This window comes from Trachypithecus francoisi, unplaced genomic scaffold (genome assembly GCF_009764315.1).
Source record: "Trachypithecus francoisi isolate TF-2019V2 unplaced genomic scaffold, Tfra_2.0 Lachesis_group10, whole genome shotgun sequence".
NCBI lineage: Eukaryota > Metazoa > Chordata > Mammalia > Primates > Cercopithecidae > Trachypithecus > Trachypithecus francoisi.
In genome coordinates, this window is record NW_022681455.1 from 25,075,070 (window position 1) to 25,098,442 (window position 23,373).

General features: G+C 41.2%; 1 protein-coding gene across 4 annotated transcripts; it reads right to left on the bottom strand.

Annotated features, from left to right (window-relative positions):
- Positions 1-1,220: 1,220 nt before the first annotated feature.
- Positions 1,221-17,671, bottom strand: CUNH6orf62 (chromosome unknown C6orf62 homolog). Of its 4 annotated transcripts, none has more exons than XM_033216393.1 (5): positions 16,624-17,671; positions 12,878-13,054; positions 10,878-11,000; positions 5,115-5,249; positions 1,221-2,606 (listed from the first exon to the last, which is right to left on the bottom strand). In XM_033216393.1, the coding sequence occupies exons 1-5, from the start codon at positions 16,663-16,665 to the stop codon at positions 2,481-2,483; spliced, it is 603 nt and encodes a 200-aa protein (XP_033072284.1). In that variant the 5' UTR covers positions 16,666-17,671; the 3' UTR covers positions 1,221-2,480. The 4 variants fall into 4 exon arrangements, with proteins under 4 accessions (XP_033072284.1, XP_033072283.1, XP_033072286.1 ...); XM_033216392.1 differs by lacking the exon at positions 16,624-17,671 and adding an exon at positions 15,286-16,100; XM_033216394.1 differs by lacking the exons at positions 1,221-2,606; positions 16,624-17,671 and adding exons at positions 2,609-2,629; positions 15,286-16,100.
- Positions 17,672-23,373: the final 5,702 nt, after the last annotated feature.

Consider the following 23,373-nt stretch of genomic DNA (forward strand, 5'->3'; position numbering starts at 1 on the left):
ATTTGGAAAATCACTATTTTGTAACCATCATAAAGACTGGTTTTAGTCTGGAAAGAATCACCAAGGGAGCTCCTGATAACAAGCAGGATATTTGCACATTGTTTCCCAGAGATTGCTACTAATAAGTACCATATATAGGGCAAAACCAGGACACCTTGACCAGGTGCTCAAAAGTAACATCAATGAAGAGCAGATGGAGAATATGCTTGGGAAGGATATAAGCATGAATAAACAATTCAAATGCAAAATGAGTTAACAATTTACAAGAAAAATTGCCCTGTACTCCAAAAAACATACAGGTCATGAAACACATAAAGGCTAAGGAACTGTTCCACATTAAAGACAACTGAGAACAACTAAATTCAATGATCCTGTACTCCAGGGGGATCTAAGAAAAGCTAACGATACTGGGACAACAAAACGAATATGGATGATAAAGAGTATCACATTCCCTGAGTTTGGTAATTTTACTCTAGTTATATGAAATATTCTTGTACTTGGAACATACGCCAAAGTACTAAGGAAGGGGTAAGGAAGCACAAGGTGTGCAACAAACTCTCAAATAGCTCAGAAACTATGTATAAATGCATGTACAGAGAAAATGAAAAAAATGTGGCAAAATAATAAAAATGAGGGTAAAGATTACACAGGAGCTTTTATATTACTCTGGCAACTTTTCTAAATTATTCCAAAATAAAAACGTAAACAATGGCTGCCAAAATGCCTAACTTGGTGAACATAAGTATAATTCAATATGGTAAATTAATACAATATGGCAAATTAAGAGCATAGACCCTAGAGCCAGCCAGCCTGGTTTTAAATCCTCCACTACTTATGATCTGAGCTTGAGCAAGTTACTTAACCTCTGCATCTATTTCCAGCCAAGGTTGAGAGGTTAAGACAAGAGCTTAGAAGAGTACCTGGCTGTAATAAACATTCAAAATGTTATTTCAAATAGATTCTGATTTTTAAGTAAGAGGACACATGAAAGCATTTTGAAATTTAAGAATGGCACTTTCCCATTAAGCAAGGCATAAGGCCAGGTTGCTAACTTTTGAAAGCTGACAGTATGTTCTTGATTCGTATTCTTGAAGTTACACACTCAACTGCCAGGTATTTTTCTTCTGAATTTGCTGTTTAGCCAGACTGTGAAATGAAATAATTCCCTAAGGTGACCAGTAGCATCAGTGAAATGGAAAAAAAAAGTTAACACTTCAAACTTTGTGTATTCACCTGAACAGTCAGGGAACTTTCACCTATTTTATTTAGGTTTTCTTTTTTTGTTGTTTTTTTGTTTTTCCAAATTCCAACTTTAGAAGCTAAATACAATTGGAAACTGGTAAGCACTAGTTTTACTCCAAAGGAGGATCATTCAGATTTACTCCAATAAAAGTATGCAACCCTTAAGCAAAGCTCTTCTTTAAAAAAAACAAACAAACAAAAAAAAAAAACACCTATACAGTAGTCTTTCCTTATGTTCATTGCACAAAATGAGTTCTGCTTTTGGAACTTTGACACTCAATGGTTAATTTTACAATTTGAGATTCCAACTTTATAACCTTTTTCTACTCCAAAATACCCTTTAGTTTTTCTTTAGGATGGTGTAGAAACCAGCATTTCTGCACAATTCACTGGAATTTTTTTCTTTGTAATAAAAATCTCTTCTCTGTAAAACCAAAAAACGAAACAAAACAAAGTCCTCTACCTATCATGGTTTCTGCAGCTACGAATGCATTTCTCAGTTTTATAGCTGCTTTATAGCTACTTCAGACTCCAGATCTGCTTTAATGAGTATAACTGCATCCACACGCAGAATACTCCTACAATAGCAACTTGGGGAAAGAGATCTGGAAAAAAAAAAATACATGAGTACCAGGAAACAAACATGGCCCAGTAAAATATGAGGCAAGAATGCCTACAATGAGATGCATTTTTCATTTAAGATTTCTTTCCCATGGTTGTATTTTCTTTTTTAAACAACCAGTTCTGGTCATTAGAATGAATCTGACAGTGCTCTGGAACAACTGTGATTATAGCAAAGCTATTGTTTTTAAAAATGTTATTTATACCTGTTACATTCACTTCTCACCCTCTAAATACTGATGACAGATGTAAAAGAGGCAAATACCAGCACAAATGGGAAGACCATAAAAATGAGTATCACCTTGTGCTTTCAGATACATTTAAGCATTTCAGTGTACAATAGTCCTTTCATTTCACATTTTTAGTAAGATACTGATGCAGTGCAGCAAATATGCAAAGCATCTTCTTTCACACAGTCTGTGCACGACATCTAATTTTTTTTTAAGTTCTGAGATAAAAATGATTTAAAAAAATCCAGAATGAACGAGTTTCAAAATGCATAGTGTTCTGTGCATGAGTCCATTTTCTTTAAACTCTGAAAGAATAAAGTGGTAAGAAAACAAGAAAAAACATTGCTGCTGCATTCTCTGATCTTCGCCATTTTGCTGGTCAGTACTCTACTCTGGCATATAAGGACGGAGGTGATCCTCTATGGTGCCAACTGCCCAGTGGGTGAGCTGCTCCTGTGGCAGGTAGAGGCAGATGCTGCATAACTTGAAGATTGTAGCTTTGTTTTTTGGAGTCTGGAAGGGGAAACATTTTAATATTTTTTAAAAATAAGACTTTAGCATAACTGTCACATGAAGTCAACTTCCCACAATTAAGTGTCTTAACATACAGAGTAAGGGACAAATTACAGTGCCTATCCATATTCTAGATGGACAAAATCTTGCCATATAAGATGCAGGAAAAATTTATGCAGAAGTAAAAGATAAAAAGTTGGGGAAGTAAACCAGAGACTACTTGCTAGAAGAAATTAAATCTAAAAGCATTTCATGAGTTTGAAGTCATTTTTATATAGAGGAAGACAAAGCAGATGTGGTAAGAACAGAAGCTAGTGAGAGGATGAAGGAATAGGTAAAAATTTAAGGCTAGGTGTGGTGACTCAGACCTGTAATCCCAGCACTTTGGGAGGCTGAGTCAGGAGGATTGCTTGAGCCCAGGAGTTCAAGACCATTCTGGGCAACATCAGGAAAACCCATCTCTACAAAAAATACAAAAATTAGCTGGATGTGATGGCACATGCCTGTAGTCCAGCCACTCGGGAAGCTGAGGTGGATCACCTGTACCCAGGAGGTCAAGGGTATGGTGAGCCATGATCATGCCAGTGTACTCCAGCCTGGTGACAGAGTGAGACACTGTCTCAAAAAATAAAAGAAAGATTTAAGCATATCCTGGGGTAAGGGACTAGAAGAAAGCCAAACTATTACCAGTTAAATCAAAACCCTTATTTTTAAGAAGTAGTTAACCATTTGAACATCCAACTTAACTACAAAGTTCATCTTTGGTTCACTATCTAGCACCTCTAAAAGGCAAAATAAAGACTGACTTTGAAGATGTCTGATGTAGTCTACAAATGTAAATGAACCTATACATATGTACATATACTTTACTTGTATTAATTTTAAATGTAACAACCTTAGGTTAAATTTAACAACCTTAGGATTATCCTTTGTTCATTTTCACAGAAGCAAAATGCTCTCCCAACAGTTACCTGTCCAAGATCACACAGCCAGCAAGTGGCTGCATCTAAAAACTAAATTGCAATACTTTGATTGCTGCTTAAAAGGGAAGTGGTTATTTGCTGTTGGCAGTTTTTTTTTGTTTGTTTGTTTTTTTGAGATGGGGTCTCACTGTGTTACTCAGGCAGGAGTGTGTTGGTGCCATCATGGCTCACTGCAACTCTTAAAATCCTGGGCTCAAGTGATTCTCCCCGCCTCAGCCTCCAGAGTAGCTAGGACCACAGGAGCATGCCACAATGTCTGGCTAATTTCTTTGATTTTTTGTAGAGATGAGGTCTCACTCTGTTGCCCAGGCTGGTCTTGAACTCTTGGACTCAAGCAATCCTCCCCCATTGGCCTCCCAAAATGCTAGGATTACAAGAGACACTGTGCCCAAATGGAAGTGCTTATTTGAAATAAATGTGGATCTTTTAAATAAATGTCACTCATCCTTTTAGATTTAAAAAGTCGGTTGGGCACGGTGGCTCAAGCCTGTAATCCCAGCACTTTGGGAGGCCAAGGCAGGCAGATCACAAGTTCAGGAGAACGAGACCATCCTGGCTAACATGGTAAAACCCCATCTCTACTAAAAATACAAAAAATAAAATAAAAATTAGCCAGGCGTGGTAGCGTGCGCCTGTAGTCCCAGTTACTCGGGAGGCTGAGGCAGGAGAATGGTGTGAACCCGGGAGGTGGAGCTTGCAGTGAACTGAGATCGCACCACTGCACTCCAGCCTGGGCGATAGACTCCCTCTCAAAATAAACAAAAAAGAGGGCCAGGTCAGTACTTCTGGAAACACAATGTGTTTCAAATCACCTGAGGGTTCTGTTTAAAGTGCGGATTCTGATTTGTAGAGTCTGAGAGTCTATATTTTTAACAAGTTCTCAAGTGATGTTTATCCCTTGCCCACACATCTGGTAGAAATGCTTTAGGGCAACAGTTCCCACTACTGTTCACTAGAATCCTGACTTTTAAAAGCTTCGAAGGAGGTGGGTTTTTGCCCTTTTGTTTAAAAAAAAAAAAAAAGCTTGCCAGATGGCTGTAATGTGTGGCAAAATTTGGGAACCATTGTTCTACGGTGAGGTCTAGGAAATACTGTTTTAAAAATTCATTTTTTTTGAGACAGGGTCTCGTTCTGTCACTCAAGCTGGAGTGTAGTGGCAAGATCTCACTGTAGCCTCCCAAGCTCAAGCAGTCCTCCCCCTTCAGCCTCCCCAGCAGCTGGGACTACAGGCACACGCCACCATGCCTGGCTAGTTTTTATATTTTCTGTAGAGATGAAGTTTCGTCATGTTGCCCAGGCTGGTCTGGAATTCCTGAGCTCAAGCAATATGCCCGCCTCGGCTTTCCAAAGTGCTGGGATTACAGGCGTGAGCCACCATGCCCAGCCTATTTTTTGTTTTTTTTAAGTAACTTCAAAAATAATGCAGTGTTTGGGAGACAAAACAAGTAACTTGTATAAAAAACATTTACTAACCAATAAGCTTTCTGAATGAGCCTGTAAGTGGTTTTCAAAAAAACCCGCTTACCTGCAAGTGCTGTCTGTCAATGAAGAGAAACACTGACTGGTTAGGATTGTTGACAACGATTCCAGTCTTGTCCTTGCGGCTCAGTACATGCAGAAACTGTTTTTCATAGTCACCGTGATGAAACTCAAATTTGGCCTAAATACAAAATACAACATTTGTATTTAACTTCAAACAAGTTATACTACCTGAAACATCTGCATCTATATGCATATAGCTGTGCTGTCCAATAAAGCAGCCAACAGTCAAATGTTACTTTTTCCTCTTTAAAAAACAAATTATGGCAAACCCACAGCTAGGATCACAGGCAAAAATTTAGATTAAAAGATATTTACAATTCCATTCTTCAGTAACACTAGCCACATTTCAAATGCTCGATGGTCACATGACTACTGGCCACCATTAAGAACAATCTCTTTTTTTTTTTGAGACAGAGTCTCGCTCTGTCGCCTGTGCAGTGGCCCGATCTCAGCTCACTGCAAGCTCCGCCTCCCGGGTTCACGCCATTCTCCTGCCTCAGCCTCCTGAGTAGCTGGGACTACAGGCGCCCGCCACCGCGCCCAGCTAATTTTTTGTATTTTTAGTAGAGACAGGGTTTCACTGTGGTCTCGATCTCCTGACCTTGTGATCCGCCGCCTCGGCCTCCCAAAGTGCTAGGATTACAGGCGTGAGCCACCGCGCCCGGCCAGAACAACAGCAACACGGCAACAGCTGATCAGGAAATTCTCTGCATCAAAATGACTAAATCCTAGTACTCCATGATCATAAAATTGTATTTTCAAACCTACTCAGTCCAAGACTCCCACCATAGTACTTTAAGCCTCAAGGACATCTCTTCTCTTTTGATTAAGAGGCACATTGTTAATTGCTGTTTCTAAGAAAAAAATAAATAAATGTTTATTCTAACCCTAGCTGCACAACTCACTAGTTACGTGACCTTACACAGATCCCTTAACTTACCTAAACTTCAGCTTCCTCATCTATAAAATAAAGCCGTAACCCATTTCACAGGACAGTTAAGAGGATTAAATGAAATGTAAAGCCCACAATTGAAATATAGTTCTGCTCCTCACAGACAGGCTATGTTTTTATGTGAATTTTCCCACAGCTAGCCTTGGGTTGTTTTCAAAAATTTGTGAAGTTATGAAAGACTGTTATCAATTAAGTCAGAACACGCCCTTCAATCTTTTAACATGAGGAAGATCAACTCCATCCTCCCACAAAATATCTGTTGGGCATGGGGAGACGCCAAATGCTGAGACATGACCAGGCTTGATGAAGAATTCAAGAAACCTAGACTTAACAATATGATATTTAGATAATACTGAGTTGTACAAATAATTGTTAGTCCATTTGGTTCAAACATATTTTATTGCCCTGTTACGTCTAAAACAGTAGGAAATAATAACATTGAAAAACCAAGTTCCTGCTATGCAGGATTTTATACCTAGGAGCTTTTCTTATAAACTATAACATAAACTATGATATAGCATCACAATACACTACATGTAACATGATACCGAACTGTACTTCTATACAATTCAAATACTAAATTATTAATATGATCATAACCATATCAAAAGCATGCTATTAGCTACTAAAAAATAGGAATAAGGTTACTTCAGCCTTAACGGGCTTATTACACTGCTGAAGAGGACAAGTACATCCAAATATAAAACCCAACTTGCTTCAAATCCTTTCCCAGAATAAGATGTGATTATTTGTAAAACTCCAATTTTTCCCACCCCTTTTTTTTTGAGACGGAGTTTCGCTCTTGTTGCCCAGGCTGGAGTGCAATGGCGTGATCTTGGCTCACTGCAACCTCCGCCTCCTGGGTTCAAGCGATTCTCCTGCCTCAGCCTCCCGAGTAGCTGGGATACAGGCATGCACACCACGCCCAGCTAATTTTGTATTTTTAGTAGAGACAGGACTTCTTCATGTTGGTCAGGATGGTCTAAAACTCCTGACCTCAGGTGATCCGCACCACTCAGCCTCCCAAAGTGTTGGGATTACAGGCGTGAGACACCACGCCTGGCCCAAATTTGGTTCTTATCATCAAACTGCCATAGGAGAAAAAAATCAATAACAGTAAGTAACACGGGAACATGATTTTGGATTGCACCTTTAAAGATTAAGAGAATTTCCCCAGGACAAAGTAGCAATGGTAAGTAATCTGATAAATGCTGACTGGGCATGGTGGCTCAAACCTATAATCCCAGCACTTTCGGAGGCCAAAGCGGGAGGATCACTAGAGGCCAGGAGTTTGAGACCAGTCTGCGCAACACAGTGAGATCCTATCTCTACAAAAATAATTAGCTGGGCATGGTGGTGCACACCTGTGGTCCCAGCTACTCATGAGGTTGATGTGGAAGGATCACTTGGGCCTGGGAGGTCAAGGCTACAGTGAGCCATGACTGTGCCACTGCACTCCAGCCTGGATGACAGAGTGAGACCCCATTCTCACCATCTCAAAACAAAACAAAAAAGCCATGCCAGGAAACAGAACCAACACAAAAACAAATGTGTTAAAAACTGAAATACTATTCAAGTAACAAAGCTGCAATATGGGAAGTAACCAAGGTGGGTACAAGAACAGTAATCACATTGAAAAGAGGTTTGAGTGAGACTGAAAAAGACCTTCCTTATGATTCTATAGCATTTCAATTCTATCATATTGAATATCCACTTATGTGAAAAGAAATGGTGTACACACACTCACACACAAACACACACACACAACTTCTCATAAGCAGCATGAAAGAAGTAATTCCCACAGAAGGAAATATTCTAACAGTCGGGGGAGGAGCTAATAAGGAAATATTCTAACAGTCGGGGGAAGAGCTAACCTCGGTAGTAGCATTAATAATGAAAAGAAGAGATATATTTCAGTAGTACCTCCTGGCACTTCATAGTACACTGAAGAACTCACTATTTAAAAACAATCCTTATTCTGGTTCCGATTATATCCTCACTGTCCAAATTTTCAGATTTTAAAGTGCTTCAAAAGGCCAGGCATGGTGACTCACATCTGTAATCTCAGCACTTTGGGAGGCTGAGGCAAGAGGATCACTTGAACCCAGAAGTCCAAGACCAGTCTGGGCAACAAAGCGAGACCCCATCTCTACAAAAAATTAATTAAATTTAAAAAATAAGTAAAGTGCTTTAAGAGTTAAAAAAAAAAAAAATGAGGCCTGTGAGTTAAAATTTACCATTCCTTTTCTCCTTTTCTTTGAGAACTAAGTGAGTTATATTTAAGGCCCCTCATACAGGATATTCATACATTTCAAATTACTTCAGAAAAGCAAATTAGTTCTTACAATATTAACCTATTTACTGCAGTTGAATTCTAAAGTTATTACCTACATCATACTACTTACATTCAGTCCAGAATTTTAAGATTCTATAATTAATAGAGGTAACTTTTCACAGTACAGGGTAGTGAGTTAAAAGCACAGTCAGTCTGGGCTTTTATCCTATTTAACTGCCTTGGGCCTTATTTACCTAATTTGTCTCAGTTTCCTCCTATCTACCACCCAGTTATTTTAAGGACTGAGATTAAGTAAGAGAAAGTCTAAGGCCGGGTGTGGTGGCTCATGCCTGTAATCCTACCACTTTCAGAGGCCAAGCCAGGCAGATCACTTGTGGTCAAGAGTACGAGACCAGCCTGGCCAACATGGCAAAACCCCGTCTCTACAAAAAAAAAATACAAAAATTAGCTGCGCGCCTGTAATCCCAACTACTCAGGAGGCTGAGGCACAAGAATGGCTCAAACCTGGGAGGCAGAAGTTGCAGTGAGCCAAGATCACGCCACCACACTCCAGCTTGGGCAACAGAGCAAAACCCTGTCTCAAAAAAACAACAGGCAAAAAGGAAAAAGGTGGCTCACACCTGTAATCCCAGCATTTTGGGAGGCCGAGGCGGGCGAATCACGAGGTCAAGAGATCCAGACCATCCTGGCCAACATGGTGAACACCCGTCTCTACTAAATATACAAAAATTGGCTGCGTGTGATGGCGTGTCCCTGTAGACACAGGGAGGTTGAGGCAGAAGAATCACTTGAACCCAGGAGGCAGAGGTTGCAAGGAGGCAGAAGTTGCAGTGAGCCAACATCACGCTACTGCACTCCAATCTGACAACAGAGTGGGACTCCATCTCAAGAGACAAAGAAAAAAAAAAAAAAGCAGAAGCCTAGTACAGTCAACTCTCAATAAACATCAGCCATGACTTCAAAGAGTACTTGACCCAAGACTAAAGTTAACTATTTCGAATAAGGTCCCAGTGGGAAAGGCGGGGTATCAGAAATTTGAAAACATACATTTTTCCAATGGAAAATCCTTAACTAAAAAACCAAATCTTACCACCTCCAGAGAGTAGACAGAGTTATCAGCCCTGTTCTGAAAACTTTAAATACGCCTTTTCTATTCCTGTTTTCATGCATTTTATATTCATTTTCTCCAGTATTCTTGTCAGTCAGATATCATCCATTAAATGACAGAAATACAGATGCTCCACAACTTGTGATGTTACATCCTGATAAACCCAGTGTAAGTTACACGTATTTTAAATCAATAAATGACTTTTTAACTTACAACAATTCCAATTTACAATGAGTTTACCTGGATGTAGTCCCATCATAAATCAAGGAGCACAATGAATTCATATGGCTTTCACATCATGGTAAACTTGAAAAATCTTAAGTTGAACCATTGGAAGTCAGGAGAATCTGTACACAGTACTTTCATATGTATGTAACCAATGGATTATCTTTAGAACTCAGCTGAATTAATCTTAAAACATTAAAAATGATGATTATTAGAGCTTATGTGTAGCAACATTACCATGGGGGCGGGAGAGTATATCAACTTATACAGTCTGTGAAAAACGTAAGAACCACAAAGATACTTCAGGGTAATAAGCAGAAGCAAAAGTTTTAAATTACAAATAATCCTCACAATTACCTTAAAATAAAGCCTTCTAATATTTGATTTAGTATACTTAAAATGAGTCCTTAATGTCATCCTTTTTCTGCTTATAAAAGTATACTGAAGAAAACTGTGGCAATATATGCCATAAATTATAAAGGAAACATATATGTAAACACATATAATAAAAAAGGAAAGTTAGCTACACCTGACCTACAACCAAGCACAACTAACACTTCGGTGGACCTCCATCTTCTATGCATATATACTATAAATAAAACTAGGTTCAACATGAGTAAATGCCCTTAACACTAGAGGGGGGATTCACTTGAGCAATGTCCAGTATACCATGACAAACAGTCAAAAGTCAGCAAGATTTTAAGGTTAAGAATGACTACTAAATTTACTTCTTTCCTCTATAATTTTATATACAAATCAACTTCTAGAAAATGATTTCTTCACTCATTTCAGATCACACTCCTTTGGGAAGCAGCAGAGTTAAATATACTGTTTTAGAAGGATGTGTGGTGAAGGCTACAAGAGTTACAGATCTCAGAAGCTCATGTGTGGGCCCCTCTATAAATCAATAAATGTCCACTTCAAAAGATTTTCTCTAGCCATAGTTTCAAAGTCACACTGGGCAGGTGGGACCACCACAATGTCAAGAGATTCTATAATCCAAATGCTTTCTTCTCTTGCATCACAATACTCTAAATAGGGGGGACTCGTGAAATAAAACTATCAGAAACCATATTCCCAAAGAATTTATCAAGTTAGACCCTATTATATTATAGTAGTTTTCACATACTGAAATACTCATCACACTTATTTTAGACCAAAATACCTGAACAGGCCTAAAAGGCTCATCAGATTCCTTCCACCTAGAAAACAGGAGACAGACAATTTTTTCAATATCATTCCGAGGCCAAAGAATGAAATCCATCTCCTGAGTACAGCCAATTACATCCTATAAAATGAGGGGGGAAAAAAAAGTTTACTTTTAAAGAAACAGCTACATCAAGCAATGTCACAAATTATTAGGGTTTCCCTATAAAAACATTTTGTAAGTACAAAAGACCTACCATATATCATTTTATATCTTAGGAAGTAAATATAATAGTTTATAATCTGAATAGCTCATGATGTAATTTTTTATTTTTGGAGAGAGTCCCTCTCTGTGGCCCAGGCTGGAGTGCAATGGCGCAATCTCTGCTTACTGCAACTTCCGCCTACCAGGTTCAACTGATTCTCGTGACTTAGCCTCCCAAATAGCTGCGATTACAAGTGTGTGCCACCATGCCCAGCTAATATATTTTGTATTTTTTTGTTTTGAGACGGAGTCTCGCTCTGTCGCCCAGGCTGGAGTACAGTGGCCAGATCTCAGCTCATCTCCCGGGTTTACGCCATTCTCCTGCCTCAGCCTCCCGAGTAGCCGGGACTACAGGCACCCGCGACCTCGCCCGGCTAGTTTTTTTGTATTTTTTCAGTAGAGACGGGGTTTCACCACATCGGCCAGGCTGGTCTCAAACTCCTGACCTCAGGTGATCCACCCACCTTGGCCTCCCAAAGTGTTGGGATTACAGGCATTAAGTCACTGCGCCTGGCCCTAATTTTTTTATCTTGCAGAGAGTAACATACACTCAGTCCAATGCTCCTAACACCAAGACCTAGATTTATCAGTGCATAGTCAAAACTCCAACAAAATCTCTGGTATCTGTTGTGTTGTCAGACCCTTAAACTTTATTTCCACCTTTAAAAATCAGAATCTATTTAACAAAGATATCTTAGAACTCCTAATATGAATCACTATCTTAGAACTCCTAATATGAATAACTATAATAAGTTGAAATGCTATTTTTATGTTGATAGGAAACTACTTTTCTCCATTCCTGACTTCTGCTTCATTACTATAGCCAGCATATTAATTTTTGAAGGTCCACAAATCTCTTCCAGACCAGTACCTGGTTATCTCCAGCATTCTCCCCAAGTAACTGTGGGGATATCTTGGTTCAGGTATGCCCAGATTAACTTTTAATATGTTGCAGAAGTTTACAAAGCTGGAAGCACTTCCTTATATTCATATTCCCCCCAAAAAAGGAAATACAATAAACGGAGATATAAGACATGTATCCACAATAATAATACACACGATTATGAGCCTAATACAACAGTTTCCCATGTTTTACTCAAAGTCAAATTTTAAAAAACAAACCTACTTTAAAAATTATAAAACTTTATGTATAACACTTAAATTATCAAAAATAGTTGGCTACTGGCTGGGTGCAGTGGCTCACAGCTATAATCTCAGCACTTTGGGAGGTCAAGGTAGGAGGATGACTTGAGGTCAGGAGTTCCAGACCAGCCTAGCCAACACGGCAAAACCCCGTCTCTATTAAAAATACAAAAAATTAGCCGAGCATGGTGGCACACAACTGTAGTCCCTAGTCCCAGCCACTGAGGAGGCTAAGGCAGAGGCATCATTTGAATACGCGGGGGCAGAGGCTGCCGTGAGCCAAGATCACGCCACTGCGCTCCAGCCTCAGCAAAAGAGCAAAACTTTGTCTCCAAAAAAAAAAAGTCCGCAATCATCAACACCTAACATGGATTAAAGAAATCCCTTTATATACTTTATCCACATAAGAATGGTCTGGGGTAAAAAATGTCTTTTTCTAATCCTATAAACACAGTGCCTTAAAGTCACGATCCCAGTTATCAACATGGCACAAAGACAAATTTACCCTTAGAGACTGGTCACTATCATAACTACCCACTTTAAGGGGGGGTGGGAAATGCAAGGCTAATCCACAGAAACTTTATCAAGTCAAGACTTAAGGCAGAACTTACCCTTCTCATAGACTGATATCGAGGAGCATGGAGCTGTACCACATCCTTCTGTAAAAGCTCTAGGGAACTTTCCAAGGAATAGCTGGAATCTCGCACACCTTTCAGGATATTTTCTTCATAATTATTTGTCATGACTGGTATAACCTCAGACACTTCAAAAAGTGCTGACTTTTTCTTCTAAAAGAAAAGAAAATGGTGTATTAACCCATAGGGAGCTCAGCCTTTTAACACTCAGTTCATATTACAATGTCATGTAACATTAACTCCACAAAATTCTTAACTGACTGAAATAAGATATACTGAAAACACATGTTCAGATAGACAATTCGTTCTGTTCTTCTCCTACCCTCCCCCTCCAACCATACATGTACAAGCTATCATTTGAATGTTTAATGCTTGAGTTTTATAGCATAATGGTGTCCATAGCATTATTTTGGACATTACTTCTTAAAATTAAAAATCTCACCAGTTTTAAAACAACACTATTCAGACAAATGAATTGTTTCATTCCTTACATGGGCCAATCTCCATTACTTTCTCAACATTACATAATCAAAACCATCAATATTTATGGGTGGTTTTTTTTTTTTTTTTGAGATGGAGCCTCGCTGTGTTGCCCAGGCTAGAGTGCAGTGGCACGATCTTGGCTCACTGCAACCTCTGCCTCCTGGGTTCGAGGGACTCTCCTGCCTCAGCCTCCTGAGTAGCTGGGATTACAGGCCTGCGCCACCACATCTGACTAATTTTTGTATTTTGAGTAGAGACGGGGTTTCACCATGTTGGTCAAACTGGCCTTGGACTCCTGACCTCAAGTGATCCGCCTGCCTCAGCCTCCCAAAGTGCTGGGATTACAGGCGTGAGCCACTGCACCCAGCCAAAACCATCAATATTTGAAAGACTAAAAAAAAGCACACCAAGTTCTTTTTTAATACTAGTCGACACCAAGTTCGCATCACAAAACTACTTTTTGAAATTCTATACTATTAGGTATATAAAATGAATTATTCAGGGCAACTGCATGGACACTGTCCATTCACAGAATAAAACCAGATTATCATTGGTGTTAAAGAATTAGACAGTGCAATTTGGGGTACTGTATAGATTAAATACAAAGATCTGGTCTCATCACTTATTATCTTGGACTAATCAAGATCCAAGATATGCTCCAATCATTCCAAGATATGCTCTCGGAAGAGCATACATTATATCATCTTCAACTAAAATCCAATCTCATCAATTCTGAGTCAGCTTGTCAACAAAAGTGGAGATGTAAGTCCTTGATACCACCCAATCTTGGGACGGTCACTTCAAAAATTACTTTAAAATCACTTCACAATGCTATACTTCAGCAGCTAAGAATGTTCTTAAATACAAATAACCTTTTAGGAGTTAAGAGTTAGGGCTATGCATGGCAGCTCCTGCCTGTAATCCCAGCACTTTAGAACACCACGACAGGAGGATCACTTTAGCCCAGGAGTTCAAGACTGGCCTGGGCAACAAAAATAAGTAAATAAGAGTTGAACAGTAGGGGAAAACCTGGGAAACTTCCAGATACTAAATAGATACCACACTAAGACTGTATTTCTGATATGAAATTAGCTAATAATTTAAGCACCAAAATTCAAGTAGCACTTCCTTATATTCATAACCTCATCTCCGGTGAAATAAGCCTTGTTGATAATTTAAGAAAATGTTCATTTTAAGTTGCAAAAAATACTGCTTTTATCATCCCATCCTTGACTACTCACAACTCACTGTTTGCTATTTAACTGTGGAACTAATTCGGATTAAGACCTCCACTGCCCCTAAAAATGAAACTTCCTCTAGGTCATTTTGAATTTTTAAAAACTGTACTTCTATACGAGGCAAAATGAACTCTAAGTAAAAAAGAAAATCACACTTCTAAACACAAATTAACCATTTCAGTATTTAATTGCTCCTAAAAGTTAAGGTGCACTCCACTTCATTAAATGTATGAGAAAAGGTTACCTACATTACGGAGTTTAAGAAACAGACTAACTTTAGCATATAAACGGTCTAATTACAATTTAACATTTCAAGCATCTTATTTATACTCTACATCAGATAATCTTTAAATTCCGTCCTAAGGTTTCCTATGTTAACTCCACATAAATTTTATAATGTTGCCCACCCCATGTCAACTCAGTGTATACTACTATTAAGCTTCAAACTCAAATTTATTTCCAAACCAAGAAATGCTCAAGGATCTTTTTGTACGCTGCAACTGCTCAATTCAGAATCACCCCTAAGGGTGAAAAACAGAGCATACAAAGCAGACTTTTTTCAACCACTCTTTAACCTAATATTCATAATAATTTAAGAGTAACAAATAATACACACTTACAAAAATCACTTGTGCTAATTCACCATTAAGAACTTTAAATTACCTTCTCTTTGAATACAAACGCAATATACATCTTGAAGTCAAACTGGTCAGCTAGAGATTCTTTTTTCTTTCTAAGCTGAGCACGTAGTCTGTTCAGAGCTTGTTTCTTCCGGGAGTTTGGGTCCCCCATTTTGAAATACAGGTGGTACTAAAGCCTTTGGAAATTGTCACTAAACTATGGGCACTTTTTCTTAAGACTCAAGTACAACAGAAACAAGTCATTTTTTTTCCTACTAATATGATTTAATAGCGAAAATCACGACTGTAACCCAAAAACTGCACCTTCTGGCAATATTAGCAGACTGTCATATGACAGGGTCAAGAAACAAAAGCTGCTGTCCAGTCATGTTTGGACAATAACGTTTGGGGTCAGACAGGAAAAAGGGAGGGAAGAAAGGAAAGAGAGGAGAAACTAACTAACTTTCTGGAAAACACATTTGGCTTAGCTGCCAAAATAAAGACTTTGCGGAGAAATGAAAAGCCTATAATCAGGATTTAGGTGTGCAATAAAACACAGCTGACACCAGACCAATCCCTAAAATCCATCCGGATTTTCCCCTCTTTTTAGAAAAGGGATTAAGAAAAGGAACAGGGAGGGGGGGAAGTGTGATCCTTGCTTTCCAAAAAAAAAAAGAAAACAAAAAACAAAAAGAAAACTCACCAAAACCAAAACCAAAACCAAACACCAAAAACAGGGTAGGTGAATGAAACTGAAATATCCAATTAGATTTTACCCAGCCAGCTCCATGGCTGTAGTACCTAATTCTTAGTTATTTCAGATTTCACTATTGCTGTGTATTGTCAGTGCTTGTTATTGATTACACTTGGTGGTGAGCGTAGAGAAAAGTGCAAAATCAGTAGAGAAGGAAAGGGAGAGGTACAGGGTTTCCCTGCAATCAACTACAGTGTATACCGGGGGCGGGCAGCTGTTGCCCAAAGGAGCCATGAGAAAAAACAGCGGAGTCATTACCAACTTCCCCATCAACCACATTTTCACCCTCAGGCGGCTGCTAACGCTGCTGCCAAGGAGAATCATGATGGCAAAAGGAAAAGGGGTATATAATACGGTATTAATTATTCCGGCTCTGTGGTTAGACCTGATTAATGCCCGGGTTCCCAACACCCCCAGCCTGCAATTAGTCCTACATTCCCCAAGGGAGACTCCCTGTGGATTTGCCCCCGTTCAAGATGGTGGGGAGTGCGATTTATCTTCTTGTGAGCATTGCCGAGGCAAAGGTGGCGGGTTCTTCTCCCAAATCCCAGGCGGTGCCCGGAGACCACCTGCCTTCCACCCCCCCAGGTCCCACCCCCACCCTTGCCTTCAGCGGCAGCGACTCACTCGCACCACGGGAAACACAGGATCACTCGGGTTTTCACTCATTTCATCGTGGAAACAATTCCCGCCCGGGTGGAGTAGGCGGGAGAGGGTAAATGGGAAGATTCAGTGGGGAAAAAAGAAAATAATTGTGTTAATATTACTTCTAAAGTAAGCCCACCCACCCTCCCCCCAAAAAATTGAGTTCCCGGATTAGCTCTCTTACGTTGAACAGACCATGTTTCCAGAGTTTGGATTGTTTAGGGTGGGGTCGTTACTTTCCCGAGGGGCAGGGGGTGGAATTGAGGCAGTTAGGGCGGGGTGGGTGACGGGGAAATCCCCTCCCTGTCCCCGCGAAGCCCGGGACTCACGGACCGACTCTCGGGCGGGGTTTGGGCCCTCTAGCCGCAGCCTGCGGGCGGAGCGGTGGCGGCAGCGGAAGAGGCGGCGGCGGCGGGGGCGCTGCTCGTAGCACGGGCAGGAGCCATGTCAAGAGAAAACCACCAGCCAACTGAGCCCCTCCATCCCCGCTGCAGTGCGCACTGTGACTGGACCGCCCGCGCTGCTGCCGCCGCTCAGCCCCCACCTGGGACCCATAGTCTGGCTCGGCGCCCTGGGCGGCGACGGAGGGGAAGGACGCGGAGACAGCGGCGACAGGGAGAGAAAAAGAAAAAGAGGAAAAACGAGGAGAAAGATGGGGAGTTGGATTGGTACTGGCGGAGGAGGGGAAAGGGAAAGGAAGCCCTGCGCTAAGGGTCAGCGAAGTAACCCCCCAAAATAAAGTTATTTCAGTTCAAGCATCTGCTCTTGAGTCTTCCCCCTACAGTCGGATTCCGGCTCTCAGAAAAAGTCGAGGAGACCCGGAGGGGGGAAAAGCCGAAGCTGTTGGTGAGCGTCCGCGGCGGTATTGCCTCGTTCCCCCCCCCACCGGCGGCTGCAGAAGCGGCGACGGCCTCGGGCGCCTCCCGGGTCCGGGGCAGAGTCGCGTTTGAGAAAGAAGCAAGAACAAACAACTTAAAATGGCAGCGAGGCCGCTGCGTCACCCGCCTCTCACCGGCACCGCCCCGGTGTGACTGCGACTGCGCGTCCTTGGGACCCCACCATTTGCACAGAATCAAAGGGGGAGAAAGGATTGGAGGTGGGAAAGTTTGCAAGGTTATCGAAAAAGAGGAAAACAGATCAAGAGGACAGAATAGCAGTAGGTCTTTTAAAAGTTGAGTCTTTGAATTTATCCTTTCCATTTCAGTAATCTCGCCTCAAAAGGGAGTTTGAGTATTGAGACGCCTCTCTCCTCCAGTATGGAGTGTCCAAGAGGCGTGGAAAGGGTCTCCCCGCCACTCCTCCGCCCCCCTTCTTCAGGAAGTCCCGGTCTCCTGAGTTGGCTCTTCGCCCCGCCCCGATGACATCATAAAAGCACGCCCTCTACCATCCTCAACAAAACACCCGGATGGAGTCGCACTTCCTGAGTCTCGTCAGCCTCTCAGAGTCAGGCTGGGCGCGGGACAGAGCCGAACCAGCGACCTGGGCGTGCCAAAACTGGGAAAGTGGGCGGAGAGTGGGCGAGCGTAGGGGCGGAGCAAAGAAGGAAAAGGAGAGTGTGTGTTTGAAGATTGAAAGATTCCTATTTCGATTCTTATAATTGTTAGTTCTTCTGGGGGTCGGTCCCGCGGTATCCTGCGGCAACAAACCCAGAACTCATTTCGACACCTGTAATTTAAACGGCGTGCTGGAGCAGATGTCTCATGTTAGCGCCACTTGCCTCTGTCCCCACCCCGCCACGTGCGCAGGCAGGGAGGGGCGGTCTTAAAGCTTCGAACAAGGTCAAAGACCTTGTTCAGACGTTGCTGCTGTGGCTTAGCAGAGGAGCAGGCCAGTCTGACTCGTGGCTTTTTACCCACTGCTGTTTGTTAGGATCCCCCAGGAGCTCAGACCTACAGCCTGCGCCTTAGGTGGTTCACTGTCTTCAACGAAACGTTTGCCGCCGAATCGCACGTCCTTGGCCCAAAGAGCGTTGAGTCCATTTTTCAAAGCTCTAATGTGGTCATTAAAACACAGTTATGTAAGTACTTAGCAAAGGTCAATACTCCGCATAAGCAATGCTTATGTGCTCATTGGCTATTCTGCTGAGATTTTAGAAGTCCATTGGGACCCCAGTTACTACTTTTCACTTTATGAAGTCAAAATAGATCAGCTATAATAACATTTCAGCCATGAGCCAAAAGAATAACATACCCACCCTTTAATATAAATTGTCCAGAACCAAAGGATGAGAGTCCTGAGGTTTCCAAATAACTTCTAATCTCGGAAGATAAAGCTTGCATTTTGCTAGTGCTTTGCTGATTTTTTTTCAAAATCATGTAACTATGGAAAGCTCACAGGGATAAAACTGAAAATGTCACGTAGTTTAGGGCATTGGTTTAAAAAAGAAAGATTTTAAAAAGTAAGCTGAGCATGGTGGCTCACACCTGTAATCCCAGCACTTTGGGAGACCGAGGCAGGCGGATCACCTAAGGTCAGGAGTTCGAGACCAGCCTGGCCAACATGGTGAAACCTCGTCTCTACTAAAAATACTAAAATCAGCCCGGTGTGGTGGCAGGCGACTGCAGCCCCAGCTACTGGGAGAGCTGAGGCCGGAGAATCGCTTGAACCCGGGAGGCAGAGGTTGCGGTGAGCCGAGATCGCACCATTGCATTGCAGCCTGAGCAACAGAGCGAGACTCCGTTGGAGAAAAAAAAAAAAAGAAAAAACATGAGACACACGAGCCAGTATGATCTTCGGGTGATCTGCCTGCCTCAACCTCCCAAAATGTTGGGATAACAGGCATGAGCCACCGTTCCTAACTGGCTTATATGTTCTTGACCTGGCCCTGGCTTGTATCCATGATCAACTTCATGGAAAAAATTTTAAAATAACAGCTTTATTAAAATATAATTCACATACCATATTTACCTACTTGAAGTGTACAATCCAATGGTTTTTAATATATTCAATGTTGTGCAGGCATCACACTACCCCAAAAAGAAACCCTGTACCCATTAGCAGTCACTTCTCTTCTTTCTTTTTCTTTTCTTTTTTTTTTTTTTTTTTTTTTTTTTTTTTTTTTTTTTTGTTGAGACGGAGTCTGGCTCTGTCGCCCGGGCTGGAGTGCAGTGGCCGGATCTCAGCTCACTGCAAGCTCCGCCTCCCAGGTTTACGCCATTCTCCTGCCTCAGCCTCCCGAGTAGCTGGGATTACAGGCGCCCGCCACCTCGCCCGGCTAGTTTTTTGTATTTTTAGTAGAGACGGGGTTTCACCGTGTTAGCCAGGATGGTCTCGATCTCCTGACCTCGTGATCCGCCCGTCTCGGCCTCCCAAAGTGCTGGGATTACAGGCTTGAGCCACCGCGCCCGGCCACTTCTCTTCTTTCTAATTTATGTTCTGTCTATATATTTGCCTTTTCTGAAATTTCATATAAATGAAATCATTTAATATGTGTGTGGTCTTTTGTGACTGACTTCTTCACTTAGCATAATGTTTTCAAGGTTCATCCATGTTGTAGCATGTATCAGTGCTTAATTCCTTTTCATTGTGGAATAATATTGCATTGTATGACTAGTCTATATTTATTCATTCATCAGTTGATGGACATTTGAGTTGTTTGTTCCTTTTGGCTGTTATAAATAATGCTGTTATGAGTATTTACTTAAAAGCTTTTGTGTAGACATATGTTTTTAATTCTCTTGGGCATATACATAGGAGTAGAATTACTGGGATATATGTTAACTCTGTCTTTAACCATGTGAGAAACTGCCAGATGTCTTCCAAGTCCGTTGCATCATTTTACATTTCCAGCAGCAGCGTATTCCAATTTCTCCACATTCTTGTTATTATGTCTTTTTTTAGTATAACCATCCTAGTGCGTATGAAGTATGTCGTGGTGGTTTTGATTTTCCTTTCCCCAACTATTAATGATGTTGAGCATCTTTTCATGTGCTTTTTGGCCATTCTAATATCTTCTTTGGAGAAATGTCTATTCAGAACTTTTGCCCATTTTTATTTATTTATTTATTTATTTATTGAGACAGTCTCGCTCTGTTGCCCAGGCTGAAGTGCAGTGGCATGATCTCAGCTCACTGCAACCTCCGCCTCCTGGGTTCAAGCAATTCTTCTGCCTCAGCCCCCTGAGTAGCTGGGATCACAGACCCCCACCACCATGCCCGGCTGATTTTTGTATTTTTAGTAGAGACAGGGTTTCACCATGTTGGCCAGGCTCGTCTCAAACTCCTGACCTCAAGTGATCCACCCACCTCGGCCTCCCAAAGTGTTGGGATTACAGGCGTGAGCCACCAAGCTCAGCCTTTTGCCCATTTTTAATTTAAAAAACCATTTTTTAAATTATTGAGGTGTAGAAGTTTTTTATTCTAGATACAAGTTCCCTGTCAGATATATACTTTACAAATATGCTCCCCTATTCTGTGAGCTGTCCTTTCACTTGCTTGGTGATATCCTTTGCAGCACAGAAGTTTTTAATTTTAATAAAGTCCAACTTATCTATGTTTTTCATTTGTCCCTTGTGCTTTTGTTGTTTTATCTAATATACCATTGAAGACTTTTTTCACTACTATAATGATCATGAAAAAAAACAGTACGGAGCAGATGTTGAGGAAAAAAATGAAGTTTTTACTTTCAGCTACTATGAAACAGAATTGGAAACACCTGGTCACAGCTGAGCAACTCCTATGACACTGTGTGTTATGGGACTATGCTAGGTCTTAATGAGATGAGCCAAGAAATAGCAGCAATGTCCCCTGGAGGAAGAAAACACTGCTAACTCAATTTTTTCTGTAACTTGAAAGGGCTATAAAATAAGAAGGTAATCAAAGGAACTAAAATTTTGAAAAGCCATGACCAAACATTTCTCAATGAAATTCAGATAAAAGTCAGAGAGCACTCACTTAAGGTTTAGCTTCTATAACTGTAGAAAAATGCATTTCATTATGTTAGAAATGGCTTACTTAGGATTGGGCTGCTTCAAACACAATAGGATTTGTGGAGTGATGATGGTGGCACCTTGGCTAAAAATATCTGCTTAATTTCCCTTTTGGAGTTTTACATTATACCATTGGATACACTGAAATTTCCCTGGTTGAAATGCAGATACCACTGCAAAGGTTACATTTTAATGAAATAACACCTTATAAAGATTCTGTGCCATCCTCCTTTCTGAAGAAACACAATCCAGGCCAGCTTGGGAGGGCTCCTGTGTTAACTTCCAATCTTAAAGAAGGACAACCTCGGATAATCCCAGTCTCTGACATTTATAGCAAGTTAGGAAATGATTTCTCAAACCTGTGCTTACATAGCCTAAATAAGTGACAATAAGATAGACAATAAAGTATTTAACAATTGGTCTTCAATTTTCTAAAAAGAACCAGCCTTTTATTTTACCTTTAAAACATTCATTGTTTGTACACACATGCTCTTCTTTTACAGAAATCTAGTTTTCTCAACATGCTCAAGCATATTAGACTTCTCAGGGGTTCTTAAATATTTTGTCCCTTCATTCGTGCTATGAAATTTGTCAGACATGAATTTTGGCCATATTTATGATTAACAGTTCAATAAGCATGATAAACATCTACAACAGAACAAGTTTATGGTTATACTCTACAGGGCTTGAGAACAAGTTCTATTGCTCTACAGTTTGATCCTGAAAGCAGTCACACCAAGGATCTTGTCTCCAGATTTCAACCCTACAGATTTACCATCTAAGATAATTATGATATTATGTGTTAATAAAATTTCACAGTCCATTGGGGATTTTCACAGCACATACTCCAGCACATACAGACCTCCCATCCACAGCAGAGCTGCATGGTTATGAAACCAAAAGGGTATTAAAAGGAGAAACTATGTTTGTTTTGAGAGCTTTTCTCACCCTTTTAGGGGCATTGGGGGATAGCTTGGTAGTTTCTTCTTTAGTCTCACCCTTATTTCATGTTAGCCCAAACTATAGAGGTCAGTGCTTATTTGCGGGTTGATAGTTGAATATTTACAGAAGGCCTAAAACAAATTGTTGGCTTGAAAAGTGAGATTTGAGCCAGGTGCAGTGGCTCTAGCCTGTAATCCCAGCACTTTGGGAGACCGAGGCAGGTGGATCACCTGAGGTCAGGCGTTCAAAACCAGCCTGGACAACATGGTGAAACCGCGTCTCTATTAAAAATACAAAATTAGCCAGGAGTGGTGGTGGACGCCTGTAATACCAGCTACTTGGGGGCCTGAGGCGGGAGAATCACTTGAACCCTGGAGGCAGAGGTTGCAGTGAGCCGAGATCGCACCATTGCACTCCAGCCTGGGCAACAAGAGCAAAACTCCATCTCAAAAAAAAGAAGGAAGGAAGGAAGGAAGGGAGGGAGGGAGGGAGGGAGGGAGGGAAGGAGGGAGGAAAAGAAAGAGAAAAAAGAAAAATGAGATTTGGCCAGGTAGCAGCCATTGTCCTGGAGCTTGGTACAGAATTAAGAACCAGAGGCACGGCTGGGCGCCGTAGCTCAGGCTTGTAATCCCAGCACTTTGGGAGGCCCAGGCGGGCGGATCACGAGGTCAGGAGATGGAGACCATCCTGGCTAACACGATGAAAACCCGTCTCTACTAAAAGAACAACAACAAAAAAATTATCCTGGCGTGGTGGCGGGCACCTAGTAGTCCCAGCTACTTAGGAGACTGAGGCAGGAGAACGGTGTGAACCCGGGAGGCAGAGCTTGCAGTGAGCTGAGATCGTGCCACTGCGCTCCAGCC